Raw genomic sequence first — 27,037 nt, 5'->3', positions numbered from 1 at the left:
CAGTGAAACTTAAGACAGCTCTGGGTTGTTTTGTTTTGTTTTGTTTAACCAACAGTTAAGTCCATTCAAGGCAGTGTTGCTCGGAATTCTCACTGTATATTTCCTTAACCAGAGACATTCCAGACCTGCCGGAGCGAGAAGAAGGAGAAGGGGAAGAAAGTGAACTCCAGAATGCAGCCTACAGCAGCTGGAGTCAACCCCGGAGGTAAGGACTGCTTCTGCTTCGCGCAGCCCATTCAGTGAGCTCACGTGTTTGGAGAGAGAGAGAGAAAGAGAGAAGGGCATGTGGTCCGGAGGAATGGCCTATAGCTTGCTACTTATGGCATCAGACACTTTTTAAGCACTGTTAATTCTTTATTTCTTCGTATGTACATCAGAGAAAAATCAGCTTCACACAGTGTTAAAACTAACTTACACACAAGGATCTATAGTAAACATTAAAGACAATTGACTAGAGAAAAGTATGCACAGGTAGTTGGAATGAATAAGTTCTGAATAGTTTTAGACATAGTGCCAAATGTTTGTTTACATTTTAACATTGTTTGTTTCCATTTAACATGTTTACATTTAAAATTAGATATATTTAACCTTAATATATATAAAACATATATATTACTTTATGTTTTATATGCATATATAAATGTGTGTGTGTATGTGAGAGAAAGAGAGAGAGAGAGAACTATAAGTATGAAAGAGAGATAGACATATAAGCAAGGAACTTTGCTGTCACAGGCTGAGATTGTCCCAGGCCTTACACTTGCTGGCATGGATCCTATGCAGCAAAGAAGACCGAGCTTGAATATTCTCAGACACATCACTGTATCCTGAGGGACACACTAACACGCCCATGCAGAGTCAAAAGTCAGCTTCTGAGTCTTCAGTAGGTCTAAGATGAAGACATAAACCCTGCCTCTGAGGAAGATAGGATGTCCTTGACCAGGCAAGATCTAGAGATATATGAAGCATAGAATAATGTAGCATATTAAATATCAGTAGTAATGGCTCAGCCCCTTCAAACAGCCCTGAAGTTAACCATTACCATGAAGCCTTGCATTGTGATGTTGCCTGTTTATAAATGACCCTTAACCTGCAGCCATACATTTCAAAATACAGAAAAGACTATTTTTATGTCATTTTCAAAGAAACTAAGTATCTCCAGCTATTTAAAAGACATTTTCAGTTTGAATTTCTTCAATAGCCAATTTGCTTGCTGTCTCTCTATAGCATTATCCATGTTGAGAAAAGGATATATGTGAAAGATCTTTGACAGATAATACATTATAAGGTGTTATATGTTTTATTTGTATTAATAGATGCAGAAAGAAATTAAAGTTATTTCAGAGCAGGGTGTTATAGATCAACTTAAATTTTGTTGGAAAAAGTAGTAACAGTAGGGAAGTTAAGCTGGCTTAGTGTGGGAATGGTTGGAGGCAATATGAACTGTACTTGAGTCCCTTTACTTCTGCACAAGTGCCTTAATTTCTAAAGCTCCTCATTTGTATAATTGGGTTAGTTATGGAGTCTTTTAAATTTGGAGGACGAATAGTAAGTTCTGCACCTTAACTGCCCCAGCATGGCAGTGGGCAGTCCTCAGTAGTGCCTGATCCAGTCAGTGTGCCTTCGGGAGTAGCTAAACAAAAGGAAGTTGTTACAGAAAAAGAAGCACACGGCCTTAGGACTGGAAAATTTGTATGCTTTGCTCCTCAGTTTTGTCTTCATGTCAACCTAAGAATTCCCTCCGTGGAGGTGATTTACACAGAGAAAAGGCCTAAAGCTTCCACAGAGGCTTTTTTAACAAGATATTTAACAAGTTACTCCAGGGGAATGTTTGTAGATGATGAATGGTTAAGAAGCAGACCAGCACAGCCAGAGCTTTCTGGAAATGAGAGCCTACTTCTCAGTGTTGGAAACACAAAATCAGCAGAGATTTGTTTAGAAATAGAGGATATTTGTTAGTTAAGTATTAAGGATTGTAAAATGTAAGATCTATGTTATACTCACTACTTTAAAATCTGATTGAGGCCACAGCTGATACTTGAGTGGCTTACAGTATGTTGTTACACTAATTCTGTGCAGCAAATGTATATTTGTATGTATAAAATCTTATTCAGGGTATGTATGTATGTATGTATCCAGAAGTATAATTACTGGCTAAAAATTTATATGCATTTTTAAGGACCACAAAATAAACTTTACTAATTGAATTTGCCACACATATCCCACACTTCAATATCTTTCTCAGATGTTGCAAAATAGAAGCCACAATGGGATCTTCACATCATTCTTTAGTGAACCTGGTTAATAATTTACTTACATCAAATCTACAATGAAAAAGACTTAAAACAAGGTTTTTTCCTTGAAACTGAAAACAACTGTGATGTCTAAAGTCTTAACCAAATTGTTTACATAAATAGGGTTTTCTTTTGTATGAGTACCTATCTATTTCCTGATATCAAGATGAAAAAAAAAGCTTTAAAATGTTGACAGGGATAGAGACATGCCCAAGCCTTTAACACAAGTTCATTCCCTGGACCAAGATCTGGTTTTGGATGACTTCCAGTAATTCTTGCAACAAGAAACTCCAAAGGTCTAACTTTCTTGGGAACCAGAATGCATATGCATAAACCCAGAGGAAGACACACATACACATAGCATAATTAAAATAAAAACAAATCTTTAAACTAATTTTCAATCATGAATATTTTTCTATTATAATTCTGGTAACATGGGTTTTGAGGCATCTAAATGATTACAGAGATGTTCTCCATCATGAATTGGTCCATGTAACAGAAAGCAATCATGTAGTCTTGAAGTCGGAGTAATCTATCATTTTCAGTCTGTGATATCATTTGATAATATTTAGAAAATGGTACCCTGCTAGAAGAAATCAGTCATGAGGGTTGTCCTGAGTGTTCACATCTGCACACCAATTCCAATTTACATTTCTGCTTTATGCTGCAGGAAAAGATTGTGAATTCTTAGCTGCCTGCTTTAGCTGCCATGTCTGACACTTGTTTCCATGCCACTTTTACAGGGTTCATATATTGCTCTGGAACCAAGGGCTAAATTAAACCCCTTTCTAAGTTCACTTAGATATGATCTGTAGCTAGAGTTTTCCTGCCTGGCCCACAGTCAGGACAAATCTCTGTCACCTGCCAGTCCCACAGCTTCTCAGACCCAACCAAGGAAACACACAGAGACTTATATTGCTTACAAACTGTATGACCATGGCATGCTTCTTGCTAACTGTTTTTATATCTTAAATTAATGCATTTCTATTAATCTATACTTTGCCATGTGGCTTGTGGCTTACCGGTACCTTACATCTTCCTTGTCATGGCAGTGGCTGACAGTGTCTCTCTGACTCAGCCTTCCACTTCCCAGAATTCTCTTCTTTGCTTGTCCCACCTATACTTCCTGCCTGGCTACTGGCCAATCAGCATTTTATTTATACAAAGCAGTATCCATAGCAATGATCTATTATCAAAGCAACAGAGAAGGCAATGATAACACGTCTATGAAATTTTACACCAGAATTCATTATTTCATGCATTTGAAGAGAATTATGAAATCTAAAAGGATTATCATTTAAATTTATAGGCCTTTTGTCCATATTAGTTGACAGATGAAAACAAAATAAAAAGAGATATTATAATGCTTGAACAGATTATTGACACATTTTAGATTTTTTTCCAAAATAATTAATCTTGTGTAATTGAATGTAAGTATGTTGGCTGAAGATCATACCAATTCATATATATTCAGATTTCCTTTGGTATGAGTTATTTTCAGATCCTCAAAGTCTAATGTTATATTCAGAGGCTTTAAGAGACCAATTACACACTAAAAGTTTTACAGTTATAGGGTTGCTCTGTGTTGTGACTAGGCATTACCACATTGATTATATTTATAGGGTTTCTCTCCAGTATGTGTTCTTTTATATACTTGAAGATGACTGGGTTATACAAAGGCTTTACCACACTGTTTACATTCATAGGGTTTCTCTCAATTATGTGTTCTATATGCATTTTAAAAGTTTTTTTGAAGTTACCTTCTTTCTTTTTATGGTGATCATAGCAGCTTCCACTTCTCTTTCAACATATGAGTGTTCTCCAAATAACATGGGTGACATTTTTCAAAGTGTTCTGTCAATGGATAGAAAATGACACTTTGTCTTTACACACTTGAGGTTTGAGGAGGTGGGTACTTACCTGCTTAATTGTCATACAGATAAAGTAGTATACTTCCTGCCATTCCTGTGGAAATCATCACCACCATCATCAGTTACCATCATCATCATCATCATCATCATCATCATCATCATCATCATCATCGATTTATCTGGGGCTTTCTCTGTGCTCTATGCCAATGTTTTTGTTTTACAACTATATATTAAGTAATTAATTCTGCAGAAGACTGTCTTATTGGAGGTTTTTATTGACTGCATTTCACAGTGGAGATAAATAAGACAAAGAGACTAAGTAGGTTGCCTCGTGTCATGTGATTAAGTAGCAGAACCCAGAACCAAAAGTGCTCTGCAAAGTGTTTCTTGACAGGTGTCCTTCTTCCCCAGGGATATCCACCGTGCTGTGTCTAGTGACTGGTCAGCCTAGCTTCCTGCCTGTGTGATCATTTGGCTCTTGTCTGCCTTGTTTAAGGATTCACAGAGTGTATATCACAATAGTCTATTTAAATTGTAGATCCACTAGAGGACTCCGTGCTGTTTGCCACAGTTCCTGAATCTGTGATCCTAAACAGTATGTACCTTCTAGGCTTGAAAATGAGGTTTAAGTGAAAGCAAATTTAGTTCCCTTGAAGAGTGGGTTATAGCCTTACTATAGTTTGCTGCTTATATCACTTCAGAAATAATTTCAACACTTATTTTTCTTTTTATCTTTGCATTTAAAAAAAATATTTTATAATTTAATTTAATTTTACATATCAGCCACGGATTCCCCTGTCCGTGCCCCCCCCCCTGCACTCCCTCCAGCCCACCCTCTATTCCTATCTCCTCCAGGGCAAGGTCTCCCCTGGGGATTCAGCTCAGCCTGGTAGATTCAGTCGAGGCAGGTCCAGTCCCCTTCTCCCTTTGCCCAGGCTGAGCAAAGTGTCCCAGCATAGGCCCCAGGTTCCAAACAGCCAGCCCATGCTCCAAGGACAGGTCGCGGTTCCACTGCCTGGGGGCCTCCCAAACCGTTCAAGTTAATCAACTGTCTCACTTATCCAGAGGGCCTGATCCAGTTGGGGGCTCCTTAACTATTGGTTCATAGTTCATATGTTTCCATTAGTTTGGCTATTTGTCCCTGTGCTTTTTCCAATCATGGTCTCATCAATTCTCGCTCATACAAACCCTCCTCTTTCTCGATAATTGGACTCCTGGAGCTCCACCTGGGGTTTGGCCATGGATCTCTGCATCTGCTTCCACCAGTGATTGGATGAGAGTTCTAGCACGACAGTTAGGGTGTTTGGCCATCTGATCACCAGAGGAGATCAGTTCGGGCTTTCTCTTGACCATTGCCAGTAGTCTATTGTGGAGGTATTTTTGTGGATTTCTGGGGACCTTTCTAGCATTTTGTTTGTTCTATTCCCATGGGGTCTTCATTTATTATGGTCTCTTTTTCCTTGTTCTCCCTTTCTGTTCTTGATCCAGCTGGGATCTCCCTCTCCTCTACTCTCTTTCCCTCAGACCTTGCCCTTCATTAACCCTCCTCACATCCAGTTTGCTCATGTAGATCTCATCCATTTCTCTGTCATTGGGCGATCCCTGCGTCTGACTTAGGGTCCTGTTTTATAGGTAGCCTTCCTGGAGTTGTGAATAGCAGTCTAGTCATCCTTTGTTTTACATCTAGTATCCTCCTATGAGTGAGTACATACCATGTTTGTCTTTCTGAGTCTGGGTTACCTCACTCAGGATGATTTTTTCTAGATCCATCCATTTGCCTGCAAACCTCATGATGTCATTGTTTTTCTCTGATGATTAGGATTCCATTGTGTATATGTACCACATTTTATTTATCCATCTTCAGTTGAAGAGCATCTAGGTTGTTTCCAGGTTCTGGCTATTACAAACAATGCTGCTATGAACATAGCTGAGCATGTGCCCTTGTGGTATGATTGAGCATACCTTGGGAATATGCCCAAGAGTGGTATAGCTGGGTTTTGGGGGAGATTGATTCCCAATTTTCTAAGAAAGCACCATATTGATTTCTAAAGTGGCTGTACAAGCTTGCATTCCCACCAACAGTGAAGGAGAGTTCCCCTTGTTCCACATCCTCTCCAGCATAAGGTGTCTTCAGTGTTTTTGATCTTAGCCATTCTGACAGGTGTAAGGTGATATCTCAGAGTCGTTTTGATTTGCATTTCCCTGATGATTAGGGATGTTGAGCAATTCCTTAAATGTCTTTCAGCCATTTGAGCTTCCTCTGTTGAGAATTCTGTTTAGCTCTATTGCCCATTTCTTAATTGGAATGTTGGGCATTTTGATGTCTAATTTCTTGAGTTCTTTATATATTCTGGATATCAGCCCTCTGTCAGATGTGGGGTTGGTGAAGATCTCTTCCCATTCTGTAGGCTGTCTCAAGGCAAGGCTGTCCGCTCTCCCCATACTTATTCAATATAGTACTTGAAGTTCTAGCCAGAGCAATAAGACAACATAAGGAGATTAAGGGGATACAAATTGGAAAGAAAGAAGTCAAGCTATTTGCAGATGACATGATAGTATACATGAGTGATCCCAAAAAAATTCTACCAAAGAACTCCTACACCTTATAAACACTTTCAGCAACATAGCAGGATACAAGATGAACTCAAAAAAATCAGTAGCCCTCCTATATATAATTGACAAACAGGCTGAGAAGGAAATCAGAGATACATCACCCTTTAAATAGCCACAAATGATATAAAATACCTTGGAGTAACTCTAAGCAAGTGAAGGATCTATATGACAAGAACTTTAATTCCCTGAAAAAAGAAATTGAAGAAGATGTCAGAAAATAGAAAGATCTCCCATGCTCATGGATAGGCAGGATTAACATAGTAAAAATGGCAATCTTACCAAAAGCAATCTACAGATTCAATGCAATCCCCATCAAAATACCAACACAATTCTTCACAGACCTGGAAAGAATAATACTCACTTCATATGGAAAAACAAAAAACCCAGGATAGCCAAACGAATCCTGTACAATAAAACAACCTCTGGAGGCATCACGATCCCTGACCTCAAGCTCTGCTATAGAGCTACAGTAATAAAAACAGCTTGGAACTAGCATAAAAACTGACATGTGGACCAATTGCATCAAACTGAAGACCCTGACATTAACCCGCACATCCTATGAACATATAATTTCTGACAAAGAAGCCAAAACTGTACAATGGAAAAAGAAAGCATCTTCAACAAATGGTGCTGGCACAACTGGATGTCAATGTGTAGAAGGCTGCAAATAGATCCATAACTGTCACCGTGCACAAAACTTAAGTCCAAGGGGATCAAAGACCTCAACATAAATCCAGCTACTCTGAACCTTATAGAAGAGAAAGTAGGAAGTAGTTTTGAATGCATTGGCACAGGAGATCACTTCCTCAATATAACACCAGTAGCACAGACACTGAGAGAAACAATCAATCAATGGGACCTCTTGAAACTGAGAAGCTTTTGTAGAGCAAAGGACATGGTCAACAAGACAAATCAACACTTATTTTTCAATGAACAGCCTTAAGGGACATTTCCTGTCATTCCTTTTTGAAGTTTTCTTAAGAGCTCAAGAGTCCTACTTGCTGGGCCGTGGTGGCACACGCCTTTAATCCCAGCACTTGGGAGGCAGAGGCAGGTGGATCTCTGTGAGTTCAAGGCTGGCCTGGTCTACAAAGCGAGTTCCAGGAAAGGCACAAAGCTACACAGAGAAACCCTGTCTCAAAACACCAAAAAAAAAAAAAAAAAAAAAAAAAAAAAAAAGTCCTACCTGGCTTCTAATGTGTATACATACATTGGCTACATTTCTTTGACCAATTTACTGTTAAAACGAATTCAAGAAATATTGAAGTGTGGCTGAAGACCCTTTTCTTCCCTCTTCATGGGCACAGGCATGCACATCTGCACATATATATATGTGTATACTTCACACTGACACATTTGCAAATACAGGTATACGCACTTGTGCATTTGTGCATATACATACAAACAGCTACAATAATATATGTTATCATTATAAAAATATGAAATAGATAAATATAATAAAAATAAATATTAAAATAGAAAGGGATGTTGGTTTTTTTATTTTTATAATCTAGAGAGAAAATGTTGAATGATATTTTAGCTTATTTATTCACAAATAATTCTTCCAACTAAACAGATCAACTTTCTAAGACTATATATATTCAGTTAAGGAAAAAAACCTGCCTGACCAAAGAAGAAATATTTCTGTTGTGTGTCTCATCTGATACACCTGCTGCCATATACTAGCCCTTTTTTTCTGCCAATTCGTTCACTTTGCAGCAGGTCTATTTTCCTCTCATTGAAACACCCCAAATGTCAGCATTGAGGACATACTGAGCCATGCTGTCTTCTTGTCCTCAATGTCCAACATCCTTGTCTTCCATGAAGTCTGGAATAGATGCAGGGTCCTATCAACACTCTGAACCTCTTCCTCACTGAAAATCACCTCATGATTGCTTCCTCCTTTTTCACTGGATGGTCCTGTAAGTCCATCCTTACCTCTTTTTCCTTTTGTAGTACTTGCTAGCAAACACCACACAGTCACTTTACCAACTAAATCCTCAGCCTCCATCCTTAACTCTTTAGCTGTTGACAGTTATTCTGTGTGAGTTCTGTGTTTATTGTGTGGATGGGGATGGATCCTGCAATAGCTAGGGCTGCAAGGTAGTAGCATATGAAATCAACTTACAGAACTGCGAGGAGCCGCTGTGCTTCCTGGAGTGGAAGGTGCAAAGCAGTTCAGGGTATCTCAGGAGGTGCTGGAAAGATCATTTCATATAGAACATTTGCAGCGACTGCCCTTCATGCCCTGACTGTTAATGACCAGGTCTGCTCTGGCAAGAAAGACTCCCACAGAGGCAAGCTTCTGATTAGTGTGTGCAAAAGTGTTCTTTCCCTGGATTTGGCTGCTAAACCTAGAAGCTGCCATCTGTTCAGTGGTAGCTGAGTCTCCTGATCATGTAATGTCTGTATTATTAACACTCCTGTAAAATGGCACTTCTTTGCTGGCCTGCACTTTAGCCTAGAATGTGAGTCCAATATCAATACCAACAAAACATATAATTTGGAATGTATTTAATCTTTTATGACTAGGGTGCCATTGTGATTAGACATATTTATTATTCCATTTCTAAGTGTGATTCAGAGGCTTTAAGAACCTTCACTATACAAATATAGTGCCATCATCTACAGAAGACTTTATATTGTGTAAAACGAAGACTGTGTTCATTGTACAGTACCTCCTTATCCACTTCCCAGCTGAGCAAACCCCATTGTATGTCCTGTCCCTGAATACATCTCCCCTGGACTTCTGTGAGTGCAACCATAGGTATTTGTCCTTACTTCATTTAGCTGGCCAATTTTATATAGCATAGTATACTGTTTGTGTATGTTAAAACATACAGCATTTCCTTCCTTTTTAAGACAGATTTAAATTCCATAATAAACTGTGTATGGTTTTACTTGTTCATTTTTAAATTTTAAAATTATCTACTATTGTATGTATGGCGGGTGTGTGCATGAGTGTGGGTGCATGGGCAGGTTGGAGAACAACTTCTGGAAGTTGGTTTATCTCCTACCAGTAATTTGAGGCAAGCTCACTCCAGTTTCTGCTGCTCAGTGTAAGCCAGGCTAGCTGTCTGTGAGCTTCTGGGTCGTTCTTCTATGCTTCCCATCTCTTTACAGGAGTACTGGGATTACAGATGTGAGCCAACACGTTTGGCTTTTGTGGACTCCAGGGAACAAAGTTAGCTGTGTCAGGATTGCGCAGACAGCATTTTGATGCACCAAGCCCCCTCACCAGCCCTTATTTTTCATTTCTAGTGGACCTCTTAACTGTTGTAGCTGGTGCTTTTCTAATACAGGTATTTAAAATATCTCTTCACGACCCTGATTTGTATTCTTTTGGTTGTATTCCCATATGATAGCTGTGTCTTTAATTTGCTGTTATGGCTGTACCTGTCACATTCACACCAGCAATGCATAGAGCTCCAGTTTCTCTCCATTCTCATAGACACTAGTTATTTTCTGTTTTGTTAATAATTTTCATCCTAATGGGTATGAGTTAATGTATTCTTGGGTACTGATTGTGTCTCTACAGATGATAATCATTGTTTCATGTGTTTACAAACCATTTATAAGCCTGTAGCTAAATTTTTATTCGATCTCTTACTTGATTTTTGATGTAGTTGTTTGGGTTTTTGGTAACTGGATTTTAGAAATTTCATTCATACATTCCGGATATTAATTCCTTAACAGATGTGATTCCAAATACTGTTTTCTTTCTGTAAGTTACCTCTTTTGCCTCTCATTTTAATGAAGTCCAATTTGTCTGTATCTTTTTATTGCCTGTGTTCTTGGTATCTGTATTGGCTAGTTTTATGTCAATTTGACATAAGCTAGAATCATGAGAGAGGAGGGAGCCTCAATTGAGAAAATGCCCCCATAAGATCCAGATGAAGGCATTTTCTTAATTAGTGTCCAATGGGCTGGGCCCAGCACATTGTAGGTACTGGTGTCCCTGGGCTGGTGGTCCTGGTTTCTATAAGAAAGCAGGCTGAGCAAGCCAGAAGGAACAAGCCAGTAAAAGCATTCTGTCAGGGTCAAGGATAGAATCTCTAGTTAGTGGAAAAATACAAAACCCCATAAGACAGAGAACTAGATCATCTTACAGCCAGGTTGCCTAGCAACAGGACATTGAGTCAGAGCCCTTGACCCTTTCACCTTGTAAACATCCTATATAAACATCCTGTTAGCTTGCCCCACCTTATGCAGATGACAGCTTCTTGCTCCCCCCACCCTGCAGAAACTATATAAACCCTCCTGGAGAGAAATAAAATTGTACCTTGATCAGAATCTAGACTTGGTGTATTTCCTTTGTATCTCCTGTCCCTACATTCCCTCCTTAGAGTGGTCGAGCACCCATTGTAGCCCTGCAGGCCGGGGCAGCACCCCTCCATGGCCTCTGCACCAACTTCTGCCTACAGGGTCCTGCCTTGTTTGAGTTCCTGTTTTTAATCCCTTGATGATGATATGGAACTGTTAGCGGAACTAAACCCTTTCTTCCCCAACTTGCTTTTGGTCAGGTCATGGTGTTTCATCATCAATAACTAAGTAATCTACAGGACATTCTAAAGTTCAGGAAGCTTTTCCTTTGTGTTTTTCTCTGGGAGTTTACAATTTTATTATTTTTTTAATAGGGTGGAACTTTGGAGAGAACCAAGCAAGTCCTTGGGCATCAGCATTGTTGGTGGCCGAGGGATGGGGAGCCGCCTGAGCAATGGAGAAGTGATGAGGGGCATTTTCATCAAACATGTCCTTGAAGATAGTCCAGCTGGCAAAAACGGAACCTTGAAGCCTGGCGACCGAATAGTTGAGGTAACCTCCCGTGAGCTTTCTATTCAAAATCTTTTCCCTCATTCACTTTCTTACCTAAGGAGTTGCCATCCTAGCCCCTGTGTTAGTCAGACGTTTGTAATGGCAAGGATTTCCTTCTTTTTATCCAGGTTTTTTTTTTTTTTGGATGTGATGACAAATTATGTGTGTCATGTAAAAACGAGTGCTTAGAAATACAGACAATGAATTTTAAAAGCATTGGTTCTAATGAAAATAAATTTTAAAAAAATCTTAGGGGAAAAATTAAAATATTTAATATTGTGTATGTACAGGGAAAATATGCATCTCGTAGCTAAGTTTTCCAGGAAGATATTATTTCAAGGAATACTGTATTATAGTCATTTCTATGTAAACTTTGTTGAGTGAGGTTTTGTTCCAAGTAAGTCTTTTTTTTTTTCGCAACTTTTCAATGCTGTGAACTTGATGGCTTTTTGATGAATGTTTCAACAAAGCTAGGAGCCTCCTCCTCAGTACTGTGCCGCTTCTCAAGGCGGCCCTGTGTACGCACATGCATGGCAAACACTTTGCTCTTTGTAAGAGAGAAACATATAGTCAAATCATATGCCAGCCATAATTAAACATTAATATCTTGCTCAGGGTTCTTATGTGCAGTAGAGCCATACAAGCATCTACTGATGTTTATGTATTAAAATAGCAGCCACGATGTTCCTGGGGTTGGGCTAGGAGCTAGTATCCACAGTAGATAGGCATTGGACCTGCCTGGCCAACAGGAAGCAGAGGAGAAACCAGAATACCTCAGAGCAGTAAAATAAAGTTATCTAATCAGATTAGGCACTGTTAGATTTAAAATGTTGAGAAGTGGGTGTCTGATCCAGTTTTTCCAGCCTACAGAGAGAAAGGAAAGGAGCAACTGATAAGTGAAGATGTTTATGACTGTCATAGACATTGTGTTTCCTTATACAAGTGATGGTCCCATTTTCTCAGTCAGTAAGACTTACACATTACAATGCCTTCCTGGGTCAGAAGGTTGCTTATTGCATAGCAGTCATAATTGAGAATGAACACTTTGGCCAGGCATTTAGCTCAATGCCAGGATGGTCACTGTATGGGCATGCAAGGCCCTGGGTTTAAATCCCTAGAACAGTCCAGTGAAAATAGAATGTCTTAGTATTGTCTAGCTCATTCATTCATTTGTCTATTCTCTGAGCATGAGGAAAGGAGAGATTGAAATTTGAGAGGAAACAGGCATCTTGTGCTTTTCTTTTCCCTGTGACCATCTATAAGAACAGATGACAAAGAAGACTGGCCTACTCTCATTAAATGATACACTAGCCTCTTTAATGTAATTCTTTCTTATAGTCTGAAGTTTCAATTTTAAGTTGTTACTAGGGTGTTTATTTTACGTAGTTTAACTATTAAATACTTTTTGCCTAAAAAGAAAATAAGAATTATTTATAATCATCTTTAGATATGATTGGCCAGAGTTTGTCCCTAAAATGTCCTTTAAAACAATTAAATATTGCCGGGCAGTAGTGCCACATGCCTTTAATCCCAGCACTTGGGAGGCAGAGATAGGCAGATCTCTGTGAGTTCGAGGCCAGCCTAGTCTACAGAGCGAGATCCAAGACAGGCGACTGGCACCAAAACTACACAGAGAAACCCTGTCTCGAAAAACAAAACAAAACAAAAAAACAACAAAAAACAATTAAATATTAATTAAAATTAGTAAAGACTAAACGAGATTAATTAAAACATCTTTTTCTAATTGAAAAGAATGTTTTGTGTGTGTTGTAAAATACCTGCATTTAGGTTAGTGGTGGTTTCTTCAGGACATGATGTGCAGGGTTTCTCCAGGAAATAGGAAGCCTAGGCCCTTGTAGTCCTGGAATTCTAGAACAGCCCTGAACTAATGTGCTTGCTTTGGGACTTGAGTAACAATATTTAGTTGACATACAGTAGGCATGAATATTGACTTGTTAGAAACATTAAAGGCCATTTTAGTATGTGTTAAAAATTATTGTCATATCACCAAAGTGTCAACCTGAAAGGGGCTTTTAACTAAATGTATATAATTCTGTGTCAGGACTTAATGATTGCTTTTCTTCTACAGGATTGTGTCTGCTCTGAGCTTTACTTGGTAACTGGAAATGACAGCATTTACTGTTATCTGGCAGGATTAACATTAGGCCCTTTTTCTTTCTTTGTTTCTTCTTTCCTGACCATCTAGTGCATAAGCTGAGCTGATCATTATGCACAAAGCATTACAAAATGACTTTCATTTTTCAAATTATTTATATAAGAAACTTACAAACAAGCATAATTTCTTGGCTTCCAAATTCTGTTTCATCTACTGCAGATTCTTTTGCAAAACTAACCTAACAGTAGTCTCACATTTCTGAATATTACAATTTTGTTTATTCTTTAAATTTTTTGAAGAGAAACCCATGAATAATCACTCTCCCCCTACCTGTCATGTTCTAAGTAAATCACTTTATGAAGAATTAGAAGTACCACACAGGCTTCGATGAAAGGGACCCTGAATGCATCTTCCCAGACTGTTTCTTTAATGATGCTTATCTATAAATTGATTCATAAACATAAAAGAACAGCTTATGCTATGAAGAATACAGACTCAGAGCCCTCATTCCAACTGATTATGACTCCAGTTGTCTTTGGAAGACCTGTATCCACATAAGGTGCCACAAATCCATGGAGGGATGAGAAGTATGCAGCCTGAAAATTCCTTTTGTTTTGGATACCAAAACAAATCTCTCAGGATCTAAAGGAGCTTCAGAACTCCTGATCCAAATCGCTGTTCTGTTCTTCTAGCTTGTTGAAATGTTAAGCTGGGGCCTTCCATTGCAGGTGGATGGCATGGACCTCAGAGATGCAAGCCATGAACAAGCTGTGGAAGCCATTCGGAAAGCAGGCAACCCTGTAGTATTTATGGTACAGAGCATTATAAACAAACCAAGGGTAAGCGAACACAAAGGGCAAGGTAGGCATACTGAAACGGTGCTCAACTTGGAGTCTAATGTAGCAAGGACCAAGTTGTCTGCATGTGCACCTACCAGTTTTTGAAGTCTCAGAAGGTGTTTATAAAAGGTTTCCTTTGCTGTATTGAAACAGTGAGCTGCCCTGCAAATCTCTTCTACTGTATATATGAAGTCTTCAAAATATGTGAAAGAATTAAGTTGTCACCATGTCAAGTTGATATCTTGCTAATATTCATTCTGATTTCAAAAAAATAAATTACTGAAAGGAATAGAATGTGATATGTAGATTAAACATATTTTTTTTTAGTTTATTTTTAGTCATTTTTAGTTGAGTCTCTTGGAAGCTATAAAGACTTCATTTTTTCCCCTCAATTTATACTTTAGCTAGAATCTCCTACCTATGCAGTCACATCAGCTGTTTAATTTATTTGTGTATTCCACTGGATACCAAATTCTCATAGACTACATTCTCCTTATGTCCATATAATTTCATAGTTCTTTTTCAGATATAATCAGAATGCAGGTCATCACAGATCCTTGGAGACAGAAACCTACCAGCCCATTTAACCCTTCTGCTATCATTGTTAAAACAGTTTAAACATTTATTTTAGGAACCAATCATGGTGTTTTGTTCCTGCAATCCCAGCTGTCCAGAGGCCGAGACAGGAAGATTTCAAATTTGATGCTACTGGTAGTACCTAGCAATGAAATAAAGAATGAAAATAAATTTTAAGAATGTATGAGTGTATCACTGGCTATTATGGCTAGAAAGGATACAAACTGTAACTTAGCATATTTGATATGCCCTAATGATGCTGTAGGTGAACATTTTGCTGATAGTTCAATGTTTTGGATTCCTCCTTTATGCCTCACTGAAAAGTCTCTTCATATGCAGTAGTTATTAAGAAATTTGTTCCACATACACCAATACTGTTATTCAGAGACATCAATGTACCCTCAGAGTGGAGTTTTCTTAATACTAATTTCCCAAGATTCCTCATGCTCCTGAAGCTCCATGAGATGCTGCTTTTGGAATATAAAATTTGTGCACCTGTTCCCCTGACATCTGTTCACTGGCAGGTCTAGGGTTGGTTGGCTTTGAAAGAAAAGTGTTTGTAGTACATGTAAGGGCAGTCAAGCCAGGCATCATGTGAAACTTAAAATATGGGGTGTTATATGCAAAATACATTGAACTTTAACCTGGAAAATTAAGAATTTCTGATATTAATACTGAAATGATGGAAGGAAAGTGGCAGGCACCCTGTGAGATCAGTGAGATGAACGAAATGAGCCTTCTGGACTCCCGATTATAGAGCCCAGGTTCATGTTACTGGTCCATCTCCTTGTTGTCAAGACAGGTGTAGCTCTGGTTTGGGGTTCACAGTGTGAAATGGATGGAGTGGTTCTTAATATAAGCAGTTCTCTTCACATCTGCAGTTCTTAACCATTCAGTTGTTTATTGTTAGGTAATAATTATCCATTCAGATAGAAAATCTGCCAAATGATAGGGCTGCCTCATGCTGCATTCTTTGCAAATGCTATTCAGTTTGTTTAAATAACTACAAATCTTCATACATTTGTTAACATTTGTTGTGTTAAACATAGACACAGCATGGTAATATTGTAAATGGCTGTTTAAGTTGAGTTACAGCCATTTTTTGTGTGGGAGGGTTTATTCTCTTTTTTTGTTTTATTTTAATTTCTAACTCATATCATTTAGGATAATATTATAAACTGCTGAATAGTGATTCTTAATATTACTTTGAACACTTAAACTACAAACATTTCTTTCAATGCCAATCACATTTTCTAATGAGCTGGAAAGATATTGTCTCATACACCTGGAAAATATTCCTATTTTTTTTATTTGAGGCATAATGACACCTAATTTTATAGCAATTATTCCAGGATAAATCTCGCTTAGAAATGACATGTTTAGTCAAGTTAGACACATTTTGCTTTGGGAAACTAGAATTAATTTTGCATTTAAAATGAGATATTCTTTGTTAGTGGTGATTTACTTCCAAATGGAAGTAATCAGGCCTCTAGTTAGCTAAAGGAAAAACACCACCAATGTACTTACCAAAGAATCCCCGTGAGACAAAGTTTTCTTTGTGAGAAGAAGATAAAGCTTCTGGAAAATCTTACACAGTTGAGAAGGCAGTCTGTCTGTCTCTCTGTTCTTTGATTATTCAGGGATGCGAACTTACAGTTTTAGTGTCCCCTCAGTTATAATGTTTCTTCCTTCGATTGTCCTAAGGACTTGATTTTTTTTTAAACAAACGATTAGTTTCATAACTGTTCCTATTGATAGAAGTGACCTACCATCCCATGTACATTGCCCCTCCTCTGGATCTCCTACTATGCAGACAGTGCCAAATTGAAATCAAAGAAAAATGAAAACTAGAAAACTAGAAAAATCTCAGAATCCTGTCTCTTGTCATCATGGTTCTGTTTTCGTTGTTCCACGTAGTTACAAAGGACACACAGGCCCTGGATCTGCAGTGCATGATCACCAGAAATAACCTCTTCCCACATGAGTAGGCCTGCGGTGTTTTCCACTGCCCAGTCATTTCTTCCATCTCACTAAGTGGTCATGTTTCTTGGCACTTGGAATCCCCTCTTGAGGAAAGCAGGAGTTGACATTTTAAACTGAAAAGCAGGGAGGAAGTTGAGAGGAGCAGAAATGTCATTGTACCCATATCTTTTCCTGCCTTGCCTCTTGGGAAGAAACATTGCAGGAAGCACAGATTGAAAGGGTGATGTGTCATAAGCATTGCCGCTGGCACCGGAGGACAGTGTCTCCAGCGTGCTCTCCCATGCAGGGTAGAGTCACGTGACCAGCCCCTCCACTCCACGCCCGGCAATAGGGCTTGTGCAGAGCGAGTAACACAAACATTTAATTGGAGCCAACATGAATTTTAAATGTCTGCAATTTTCTTTGAAAGATACAGTCAATAGAAGGAAAAGATAGCGAGTGTGAAAGGAAGGATTTATTGTGCTAAGGAAATTACTTTTTTTCTTTTTAAATATGAACGTGCTAAATTCTATTTGGCTGACTTCCTGTCTTTAATACGTATATTCAGCTTTAACAGTCCTGGCTAGGGGCTTACTACAGGCAAGTCACAAAAATCTAGAAGAAACACTCTAAACACAGACTTTAAATATTATCCAAAGCGTAAATTCTTCAGTAATGTGGGAGATGTCAGAGTTTTTCTTTCCTCTTTCTAAAATATGAATCTCTGTCAAATCTCCACAAAAAGTAGAATACACTATGTAGTGGTTCATTTTCGTTTTCATCTTTTAAAGTTTAAAAATGTGATTGTTCTAAATCAGCATCTACTGGCTGGTCAGAGCGCAGTTTCCTTAATGGGGGACAATGTAAAGAAGTGAAGGTTACTGACAGGCTGGCAGGTAAGTGCTCACTGTGCGTTCTGCACGGACTGTTGAGAAGTAATGTCATTCACGGCTAAAAGTAAATGGAAACATGTTCTGGCTTTCCTTCTGAAACAAGAGTATTGATGCTCAGGAATCAGAAGCTAGTGTGCGACAGGGAAGAACACAAGCATTTCCCTCCACAATAGAGAAAATGGAAGAAACTTGAGTCAGCTTGATGGTCCGGTTCTCTTTGTGGAGTGATTAGATTGGGCTGTAGGCTTGGGTCGTTAGAAGCAAACCATTAGGAACTGTTTAAGAAGAACATGCTTTGACTACTCAGGCAGACTTTGGTTTCTCATAGGCAGCTCTGTAAGCCAGTCAGTACTTTGGTCCTGAGATTGGGTTGTTTTAAATACATTTCTTGTGCCTTCAGCCCATCTTCTGTTTCCTTTTAGAAATCCCCTTTGCCTTCCTTGCCGCACAACCTTTACCCTAAGTACAGCTTCAGCAGCACTAACCCATTTGCTGACTCTCTGCAGCTCACCACTGACAAGGTTGGATAACGTCCATTGTCTTGTCCTTGCCTTTGCAAATGTTTGCTGTTGGTATTATGCTGTTGTCCTAGCTCACTGTTTATTACATGTAGTCAGAAGAACAAAGACAAATCTTTGTGTCTTCTGAGTGGGCATGGAGGTCCTTTCCAAGTACTTTGTCCTGCCAGAGAATATTGGGTTTTTTTTCACCTGAAATTTAAAAGCAGAGTCCAGTGTTTTTCTGCATTTTAGTGTGGTTTAATTTTCTAATGTTTAAATTTTTGTTGCAATTTGTATAAACTACTTTTTATATATAATTTCCTTAACATCTTCCGACATGAACAAAATGATCATAAAAGCTCTGCAAATAATTGTGTGTGTCTGTCTGTCTGTGTGTATGTATCTGTGTGTGTGTGTGTGTGTGTGTGTGTGTGTGTGTGTGTTTGACAAAACTCCCTGAATATTCATAAAGTAAGTCTATATGAATGCCAGATCAGGAAATATAAATGCTTGTCAGTCATACTTGGGTATTTTCATATTCTAATGAAATCATAAAAGCAAATTTGAAACAAAAATTTATATAAAAATTATTTTATACCACAATTCAGTAATAAAAAGGGAGAAGCTGTCAAAATTTTCTTTTAGAAACCACTTTATGACTATTCATTGGATTTTTCATGTTACTGTGTCATGGATGAGAGAAGATGCCGTACCTGAAGGGCTATGTTTTCTATTGCTGTAGGAGCTACAACATTCAAGTAATCTCGTCTCCCCTTGTTCCCCAACTGACCCTTTTGCTCCCATACCATTGAAGGTTTGTCTCCATGGGACATTTTTAAAGTGGGGGTGTTTTTGTGTGACGTGCATGTTCATTTTCCCTGACTCTGCACATGGGCTGGGGCTGATTGCCACTGCATTTTTGTTTTATGCCAACGAAGTTAAGTGACCTTTGTAAAATAGATATATATTTTTTGTTAACAAATTTCAAGAATTGTCAGAAACAAGCCATTATTTTGTCAATAACAAACATTACTTTGATACAGGCAAATAGAAGACTCAATTGTCCCTCCAGGAAGAAGGCAAATATTAGTTCTATGATTAGTCAGTTAGATTGGAGTACAATTTTGGTGTGTAGTCACAGTGTGAAAGTATTGTGCCTGTAATCCTGAAGAGGTTTTGAGATTAGCAGAATTTTTTTTTTCTTCATTATTCAGTAAAATAACAAAAAAGGTAGAAAGGACTATAAAATATACATCGATCAATCTGAATTAATTTATGTTAGCCAAATAATACTTTTTGATGATACAGAGAAGTGATTTTTTTTAAACCAGAAAGCTTCAAAAGTGCATATCTTGTCGTCTTTACTGTGATGTCTGAATTTTGGTTGGATCTAGTGAAGTTTCTGGTATGCTTGTACATTTTCATTTGTATAATATTTGAGAGATTTATAGTACAGCATTCTGGAAGACAGCAGAGATTTCATGGCACTTGTAACTTTTTATTTGTTTGGCCAATGATGTGTAAACGGGACATTGTCAGTACAGCAAATTCTGTGCCTGAAAATCATTTACCCCTGAATCTGTCAGCCAGCCCTGTGCCTTGCTGGTAAACTATGTGCATTTTGAATTAGCAAAATGATCCTATTTAGTGCATGAAGTTCTAGTGTTGATATATTTCATGGCATTCTTAGCACCAGCTAATCAATCCTGATCCCTGATGTCCCTGATCCTGAGACACAGGTACTGTCTTAACTGTGGAAACTGGAGAAGACAGCAAGGCTTAATACAAACTGCAGTGTTGTAAGAACTGAACAGAAACATGGCCAGCAAGGTGACTTAGTGGCTGAAGGTGCCTGCCACCAAGACCAGTGGCCACATCTCAGCCCCTGGAAATCACCTGGTGGGAGAAGCAGCTCTGTCAAGCTCTTTCTGTACTCCACATGCACTCTGCGGCATGTGCACTCACCCACACTATCACCCTGAATAAGTAAAAGTAACAGAAAAGAACTACAGAGAAAGAAGTCTAGCACCTGATTTTAAACAAGATTTTCCCTTCCTTGGCCGTAGTTGTTCATCTGCAAACTTAATGTAACAAACTGGAGAACTTAAGAGTTTATAGTTCTTTCGAATTCTAACCTGCTGCCACATAGTAACTCATCTAAGAATCTGATTATACCAAATCGTGTTTTGAAATAGTACCAGTAGTCCTAAGTGACAGCAGGCATGTCACATATGGCTTTGTATAAAGGATCCATTGTGAGCTACTATGGCAATAAAAGGTTGAAGGTGATCTAAAATCCAAACCCAACACATCTGAGTCTGGCTCTTTGTTAACAAGCAGGCTGTCCTGAGAAAACAGCCTGCATTTGTAGTGCTAATTTTGGATTCAAGTAGCAACGAAGAATTGTTCATGTGGGACTAGATCCGAGACTCAGTAGAATACTTACCTAGTATATGTAGGATCCTGGGTTCAGTCCCCAGATCCACAAAAAAGAGGAGTCTTCATGTGGAGTCTTATTGACAAGTGTTGATACTGTTATTATTACATTTATTTATTTTGTGGGTATGGATATGTGGGAGTGCACATGTAAGAGCTATGTCATGGATATGGAGGTCATAAGTCAGCTTGTGGCAATCAGTTCTTTCCTTTTACTGTATGAACCAGGTATTGAACTCAGACCTTTGGGCTTTTCCCAAGTGCCCTTACCTACTCAGCCATCTCAATGGCTCCTACTAATAAGTTTTAAGAGATGTGTTCTTTGTTAATTTGCTTTCTATTGATTTGTTTATTTTTTGACAGACTTGAATGACCTATAAATTCTTACACATATCCTTACTTTTTTTTTTCTCCCAAACAGGGAAATTTGAACAATTTTCTCTCTTAGGTCATTTAAGCCTTCAAATTGAATTATTCATTGTATGCATTAGCCAATAACAATTTAATGAATTGTGTTCTGATACCTGAATCCTGTCTAACATTTCTTATATGCACACGTAAGCTTTCTGTTATTTGGAGAACATTTTAGAGCTGGCCTTTGGTTTCGGAATTATATTCTTATTTGTTTTCCTTTAAGTTCTCATGAGATTGCACATGCCCACTGAATTCTTCTTGTTCCCACAGGCACCCAGCCAGTCAGAATCAGAGTCAGAGAAGGCTCCATTGTGTGATGTTCCTCCCTCCTCCCCTGCAGTGTTCTCAGAAATGGGGAATGATTGTGCAGAACCATCTGCAATCACAGTCTCAGAAGATGTAGACAAAGAGGATGAGTTTGGTTACAGCTGGAGTAAGTTGTCTGTTTGTGGTGCTCTTAATTGTAAGAAGTATTAAAATAGCTCTGGGTTTGTTTTGTATGAACAAATATTTCAGCTTTAATAATGTATACTGCAGTTGTATGTGGGAAAACTACTGTTTATTTTCCTTGAATCCAGCATGCATTCCTGAGGCATGACATCACATTCTTCCTTTACATTAAATGCACATTTCTCATAAAGCCCTCTTACTTCTCATATGAGAATTACAGCAGTCAAGAGGACCTCTCAGAATCCAGTACTGAATCAACTCTCTTGAACAACCACTGCCCATTACAGGCCTTAGATTCCTCCTTGTAGCATCTGATTGTCATAGTAGTATGCCCTGAGCTTCTGGTGCTTGGGGTACTAGAATGGTAACATTATAATTATTAAGATCAACTCTTTGGGCATCTGGGAAGTGGTCTCATGTTTTGAATGCAGGTCTCCTAGGCTACTAATATTATATTAGGTAGCATGTGTGGAATGCTGACACAGTGCCCCATCTCAGAATTGAGCCAGAAGTCATGAATGTGTCATCAAGTTTTAAAGTTTCATTTAAAAAAAATTGTTTTAGATTTATTTGTTTGACCGGATGTATGTGTATGCACCACATATGTTGCTGGAGCCCTGGGTGATCCCAAGAGGGCCTCAGATCCTCTGGGACTAGAGTTAGGGGTAGGTGCCGGGAACTGAACATGGGTTCTTCGAAAGAGCAACAAATGCTCTTAACATGGAGCCATCTCTCCAGCACTCAATTATTTGCTTTAAGAAGTATGCAGTATACATACTTGAGAAAGTATAGAATGTGAAAGTTACCCTGGTTAATTGTGAAAGGGTTTCAGAGATGTTTATTTAACCAGTGTAGGAAAGAATCAACATAAGTGTAGGTCACTAGCCCTGTAGGACTTTTCTAAGAGATGGCTTGTCAAATGTGATCACTTAATCAAAATTATCTGATCTTACAGGTAGTTTGTTGTTTCTGAAATCAGGTACCACAAAACATAATGGCTTAAAATCAGAACTTATGGCTACTCCTGTGGGATGGTTGACTTGCTCACTGAGGCCAGGCTTCTAAGATAACTCACTGTCATAGGCAACAGGGCTGGGCTTATCGGGTGACACTGGCATGGGCTTTTGCTTTGGGCACCTACATGGGGCCATACCTTCTCAGACTGAAGTGGGTGGACAAACTTGAGCAAGAGATCTGGTATCATGTAGTCAGGGCAGATTGCTTAAAGCTGGGACTCGCAGGTTGACTTGTCCTGGCCTGATGGCTCTGTACACCAGGGAAGCCCACTGTCTTCCTTCTGAGTAGCTGCCCAGCATGATGGTACAGGCTTTCTTCGGTTGGAGAAGATTCCACTGACCATAAACAAATGTATTCTGGGTACTTTAGCTCTGTTCTCCTCTCCAAGTGATTGATTGATTTCTCTGGTTTAATCATAGTCTTCAGAGAGTTTATAAATTTGAATCACTTCTCTTGGACTCAGTGCCACCAAGGTGAACTGGTTAGTCTGACATTATGCTATGTACACCCTCAATACAACAAAATCTCCCTGAGGTTAGTAATTCTGGGAAAACAAACCTAGGCAACTAGTCTGTCTAACTTTTAACTGCCAAGAAATCATTTTTAAGCAAATAATATCCCTTAAGATAAATCTAAATAAGTTTTTGTAGTAAAGCATTTGGCTGTCAATTAACTATAAATGCATTTGTTGTTGCCTGTAGAAAATATCCAAGAGCGTTATGGAACCCTGACTGGCCAGCTCCACATGATTGAACTGGAGAAAGGTCATAGCGGTTTGGGTTTAAGTCTTGCTGGAAACAAAGACCGAACCAGAATGAGTGTGTTCATAGTGGGGATTGATCCCACTGGAGCAGCGGGAAGAGACGGACGACTGCAGATTGCCGATGAGCTTCTAGAGGTAGGTGCTGGTAGACAGTTTTGAATTTGCTCTTGGCTTCATCAATACAGTTTCCAGAAAGTCGCCCAGACACTGTGGAGTGACTAACAAAACCATCCGTTGCCTAATAAAATTGATGCAGTGCAGCAAATTTGGCTCTACACCAAATCTCTACAACATAGTTTGTGTCCCATTAACTCACATTAAAGGTCATGACTCTGCAGCACCAGAAACAGTTTTTGCCCCAAGATAGTAATAAAAATCACACTTCAAAAACATTTTTGTGTGTGTGCTTTGTTTTTATTAGGAGTTTTTGAAATGCCAAATGACCAAGCATTCCCCAGTAATGATGCTGACCCAGTAGACATTCTGGAGGTTGAATCCCTAATGAAATAAGTATTGGGGGTGAGGTGAGATGAGGCCAAGGCTAATGCAAGCAGTAACTAAGCCTGCCCAAACAAAATAGTTCTACAGACCATACTTTATAGTGTTTAGACTTCGCGTTTCCCTTGCCTCCTGATGCAGGATCAGCGTGACTTCACACTGCCTCGGTGCTCGTCCACTTATTTGTGGTTCTCTGCTGTCTAGACTAGCTCTGGTCGCAGTGCCTCGATGACTGGACACCTGGGCAGGCAGATTCATTTCTCTAGAGTGTTGAGCTGCTTACATACAGTCTGCTGCTGTCCCCTGAGCCTCCCTGGTGTGAATTTAAATTCCCTGTTTCCCAAGACACGCTTCTTAAGACCAATTGAGAGATGGGACAGTGGGCTTACCCAGGTGGTCTTTGCAAGCCGCAGGACCCTTGTCTGTCAGGAAGTGCACTGTCTTCTCTCCTCCTTTGGTCAACATGATGTTTCTACAAATTGCCCAGGGATATCAGAGTTCATATGTGTCCCCTTAATGATATCTTTAAACATGAGATCTTCTGTATTCATCATCCAAATTTTGGTTTGCGTTCTGGAGAGTAAAAATTTGTATAATATGATTAAGAGAGCAATTCACTTTTTATTACCTAGACAAGATGATAAAAGCTAAAGAGATGAAGAGATTCAGGTTCAACTAATGATACTTATTCCTCGTAGATCAATGGCCAAATATTATATGGCAGAAGTCATCAGAATGCTTCATCAATCATTAAATGTGCTCCATCTAAAGTAAAAATTATTTTTATCAGGTGAGCGTTTTTTTGTTTGTTTGTTTGTTTTGTTTGCCAAATACTTAGTATTTTACCTCTGAATTATTTTCATATACATACATACATACACACATACACATATATGTTAAGCTGGGATCTAAGACTTTGGGGTTAGAGAATTTGTTCCTAATAATCTTTATGACTCTTCAAAATAAAGAATGGGAATGATATCATAATATGATGGACTGATGCATTCTTACGTTGTTTTAGAAATGAAGATGCAGTGAACCAGATGGCTGTATGTCCTGGAAATGCAGCAGACCCTCTGTCTTCTCTCTCAGAAGGTTCTCAAAATAAGGAGGTATCTGTAATATGTGTGTTTGACTAGGAAGATTTGATTGGTACACCTCATTAATTTAGCTAACCATCATAGAACATTACAGGGATTCAAAGATAAGCTATGATCATGATGTTCAGATTGCTACCACCAAACAGCATAGGACTTTTGTAAAGGCACCTGAAGAGCCTGCCTACGCAGCAGTAAGAGGGAAAGAGTGGTCTGTTCTGCTCTGGAGAGACGCTATGGAGAAGTTACATGTGAAGAATATGGTGGGGGATTAGAGGACAGAGGTGCTGTGGATAGAATACATAGGCTAAGGAAGAGCACACGCTCCACAACTACCTAACCTGAAAACTGCCAACAGCATTAAGGAATGGTATGAGGGAAGTGATGGGGAGTGCAGGAAAGGGTCATTGAAAAAGGAGATGTGCTCAGACCTTGAAAACCACTGGAAGACCATCCGTTTAAACTCCCATCATCATGAAAGTTCTGTTTTAAATGGGTGAGGGACCCTGCAAGCTGCCAGAGAAAGGAACTATGAGGGACTAGAAGGAAACCCAGTTTAACACAACTTAGCTGGGCTGGTTCAAACTTCTGGTGTCTGACCCCAGCCAGTATATTTTAGACATATTTAAGTACAGTGCAATTTTGGGAAAAAATGTCTTGATAATAGTTATCTCAGCCCCATGTACAAAATAAAGCTTAAAATGTGACTCTATCAAAACTCTTGCAAAATTCATGTGACTTCTACCATGACGTGGGTTTTATAGCTCACCTCAAGGGCCTAGGATCTGGTGTAGCCTTGGACCAAGATAGCATAGAGGTCACCGGGCTATAAAGTACATGCGACATCTTCCCTAAGGATGGGTTCTGTTGAATGACAAGCAATACTCAAGATAAAGGTGTAGGGGGGAAGAATTTGGGATAAACAATAGTCTGGAGGGGGCGTGGGATTCAGCTGTGGGCAGGCCCTTCAGACAGCACAGATTACAAGGCTATTATCAACATCCACTCTCAACTTTCTGGGCATAAAATATGCATACAGCTCCCTTCCATGGAAGAGACAAGTCTGCATGCTCAGCATTCCTGGTTTCCCAACATTCCTTATCTGTGAGCATGAGGACCTTGTGCCCTCCACATAAATGAGTGATAGTTATATTTTCAAAATCTTACTATTAGGCATTTCAGGGCAGAAAAATGAAGTTCAAAGAATTACAAAAACAGAAGCAATTCAGGAGAAAATACAATGAAGACCCATAGTACAGGGAAGAAGAGGCCACATCAGAGGTTTTAGACCCACTCCAGTAATACTCATGCCTACACAAATGTACTCGTTGAGAAAAGAGTTGGGAAATTTTCATTTAATAGACATTTCTTGAATAGTTGGATGGTTTGGGTCAAGAATGAAATGGTCATTAAAACTGAAGGAAGTACAAGGCTTTCTTCCATGTATACTGGACTTCACTAACTGTGAACCTTCGAAGGAGGAGCTGACATTTTCATAACCATCCCACGGGCTACCTCAGGCTTTCTGTTGGGGAGTGGTGTACGTTTGCTGACTGCTTGAGCTGTGGCTTTTTTGGCTTGCATCATTGACCAGGCTGCTAAAGTGTACATTCAGATATGTGGTGTGGAGTTCAGAGACAACTCCCCACAGAGCATATTACATTTGTTGGCCCTGGGGGCTGAAAATGCAGGCTTACAAAGAACACTGCAAGAGAAGAGAGCAAGGGGCAGACTGTGAGATGTGAACCCTAAGGAAGAAGGTTAAAATAACATTACGAAGGGGGAAAGAGCCAGTAGGCCCTTGTGCAGGAGAACAAAGTGGATCCCATAGCCAGAGGTGTGGCAGGGAAGGCCAAGAACAAAGTAGCGAGAGAGGCCCCTTGAAT

The 27,037-nt window shown here is 39.1% G+C and overlaps 1 protein-coding gene across 25 annotated transcripts in view; it reads left to right on the top strand.

The window, feature by feature from the left end:
• Mpdz (multiple PDZ domain crumbs cell polarity complex component) overlaps nucleotides 1–27,037 on the top strand; it is a 158,926-nt gene that overhangs the window by 107,299 nt on the left and 24,590 nt on the right. For 7 of the 25 annotated variants that reach the window (XM_076564414.1, XM_076564419.1, XM_076564411.1 and 4 more), the window contains 9 exons: nucleotides 113–205; nucleotides 11,413–11,590; nucleotides 14,435–14,545; nucleotides 18,399–18,497; nucleotides 19,219–19,290; nucleotides 21,597–21,759; nucleotides 23,495–23,691; nucleotides 24,753–24,844; nucleotides 25,076–25,166. In XM_076564414.1, the coding sequence (XP_076420529.1) occupies nucleotides 113–205; nucleotides 11,413–11,590; nucleotides 14,435–14,545; nucleotides 18,399–18,497; nucleotides 19,219–19,290; nucleotides 21,597–21,759; nucleotides 23,495–23,691; nucleotides 24,753–24,844; nucleotides 25,076–25,166 (1,096 nt within the window). The remainder of the gene's footprint in view (nucleotides 1–112; nucleotides 206–11,412; nucleotides 11,591–14,434; nucleotides 14,546–18,398; nucleotides 18,498–19,218; nucleotides 19,291–21,596; nucleotides 21,760–23,494; nucleotides 23,692–24,752; nucleotides 24,845–25,075; nucleotides 25,167–27,037) is intronic. The other 18 variants (XM_076564431.1, XM_076564428.1, XM_076564424.1 and 15 more) reach the window with 4 other exon arrangements.

Source organism: Peromyscus maniculatus, chromosome 2 (genome assembly GCF_049852395.1).
Source record: "Peromyscus maniculatus bairdii isolate BWxNUB_F1_BW_parent chromosome 2, HU_Pman_BW_mat_3.1, whole genome shotgun sequence".
NCBI classification, from domain to species: Eukaryota; Metazoa; Chordata; class Mammalia; order Rodentia; family Cricetidae; genus Peromyscus; species Peromyscus maniculatus.
Note: the sequence above shows the minus strand (reverse complement) of the source record. Positions and strands in the feature narration are given on the sequence as shown.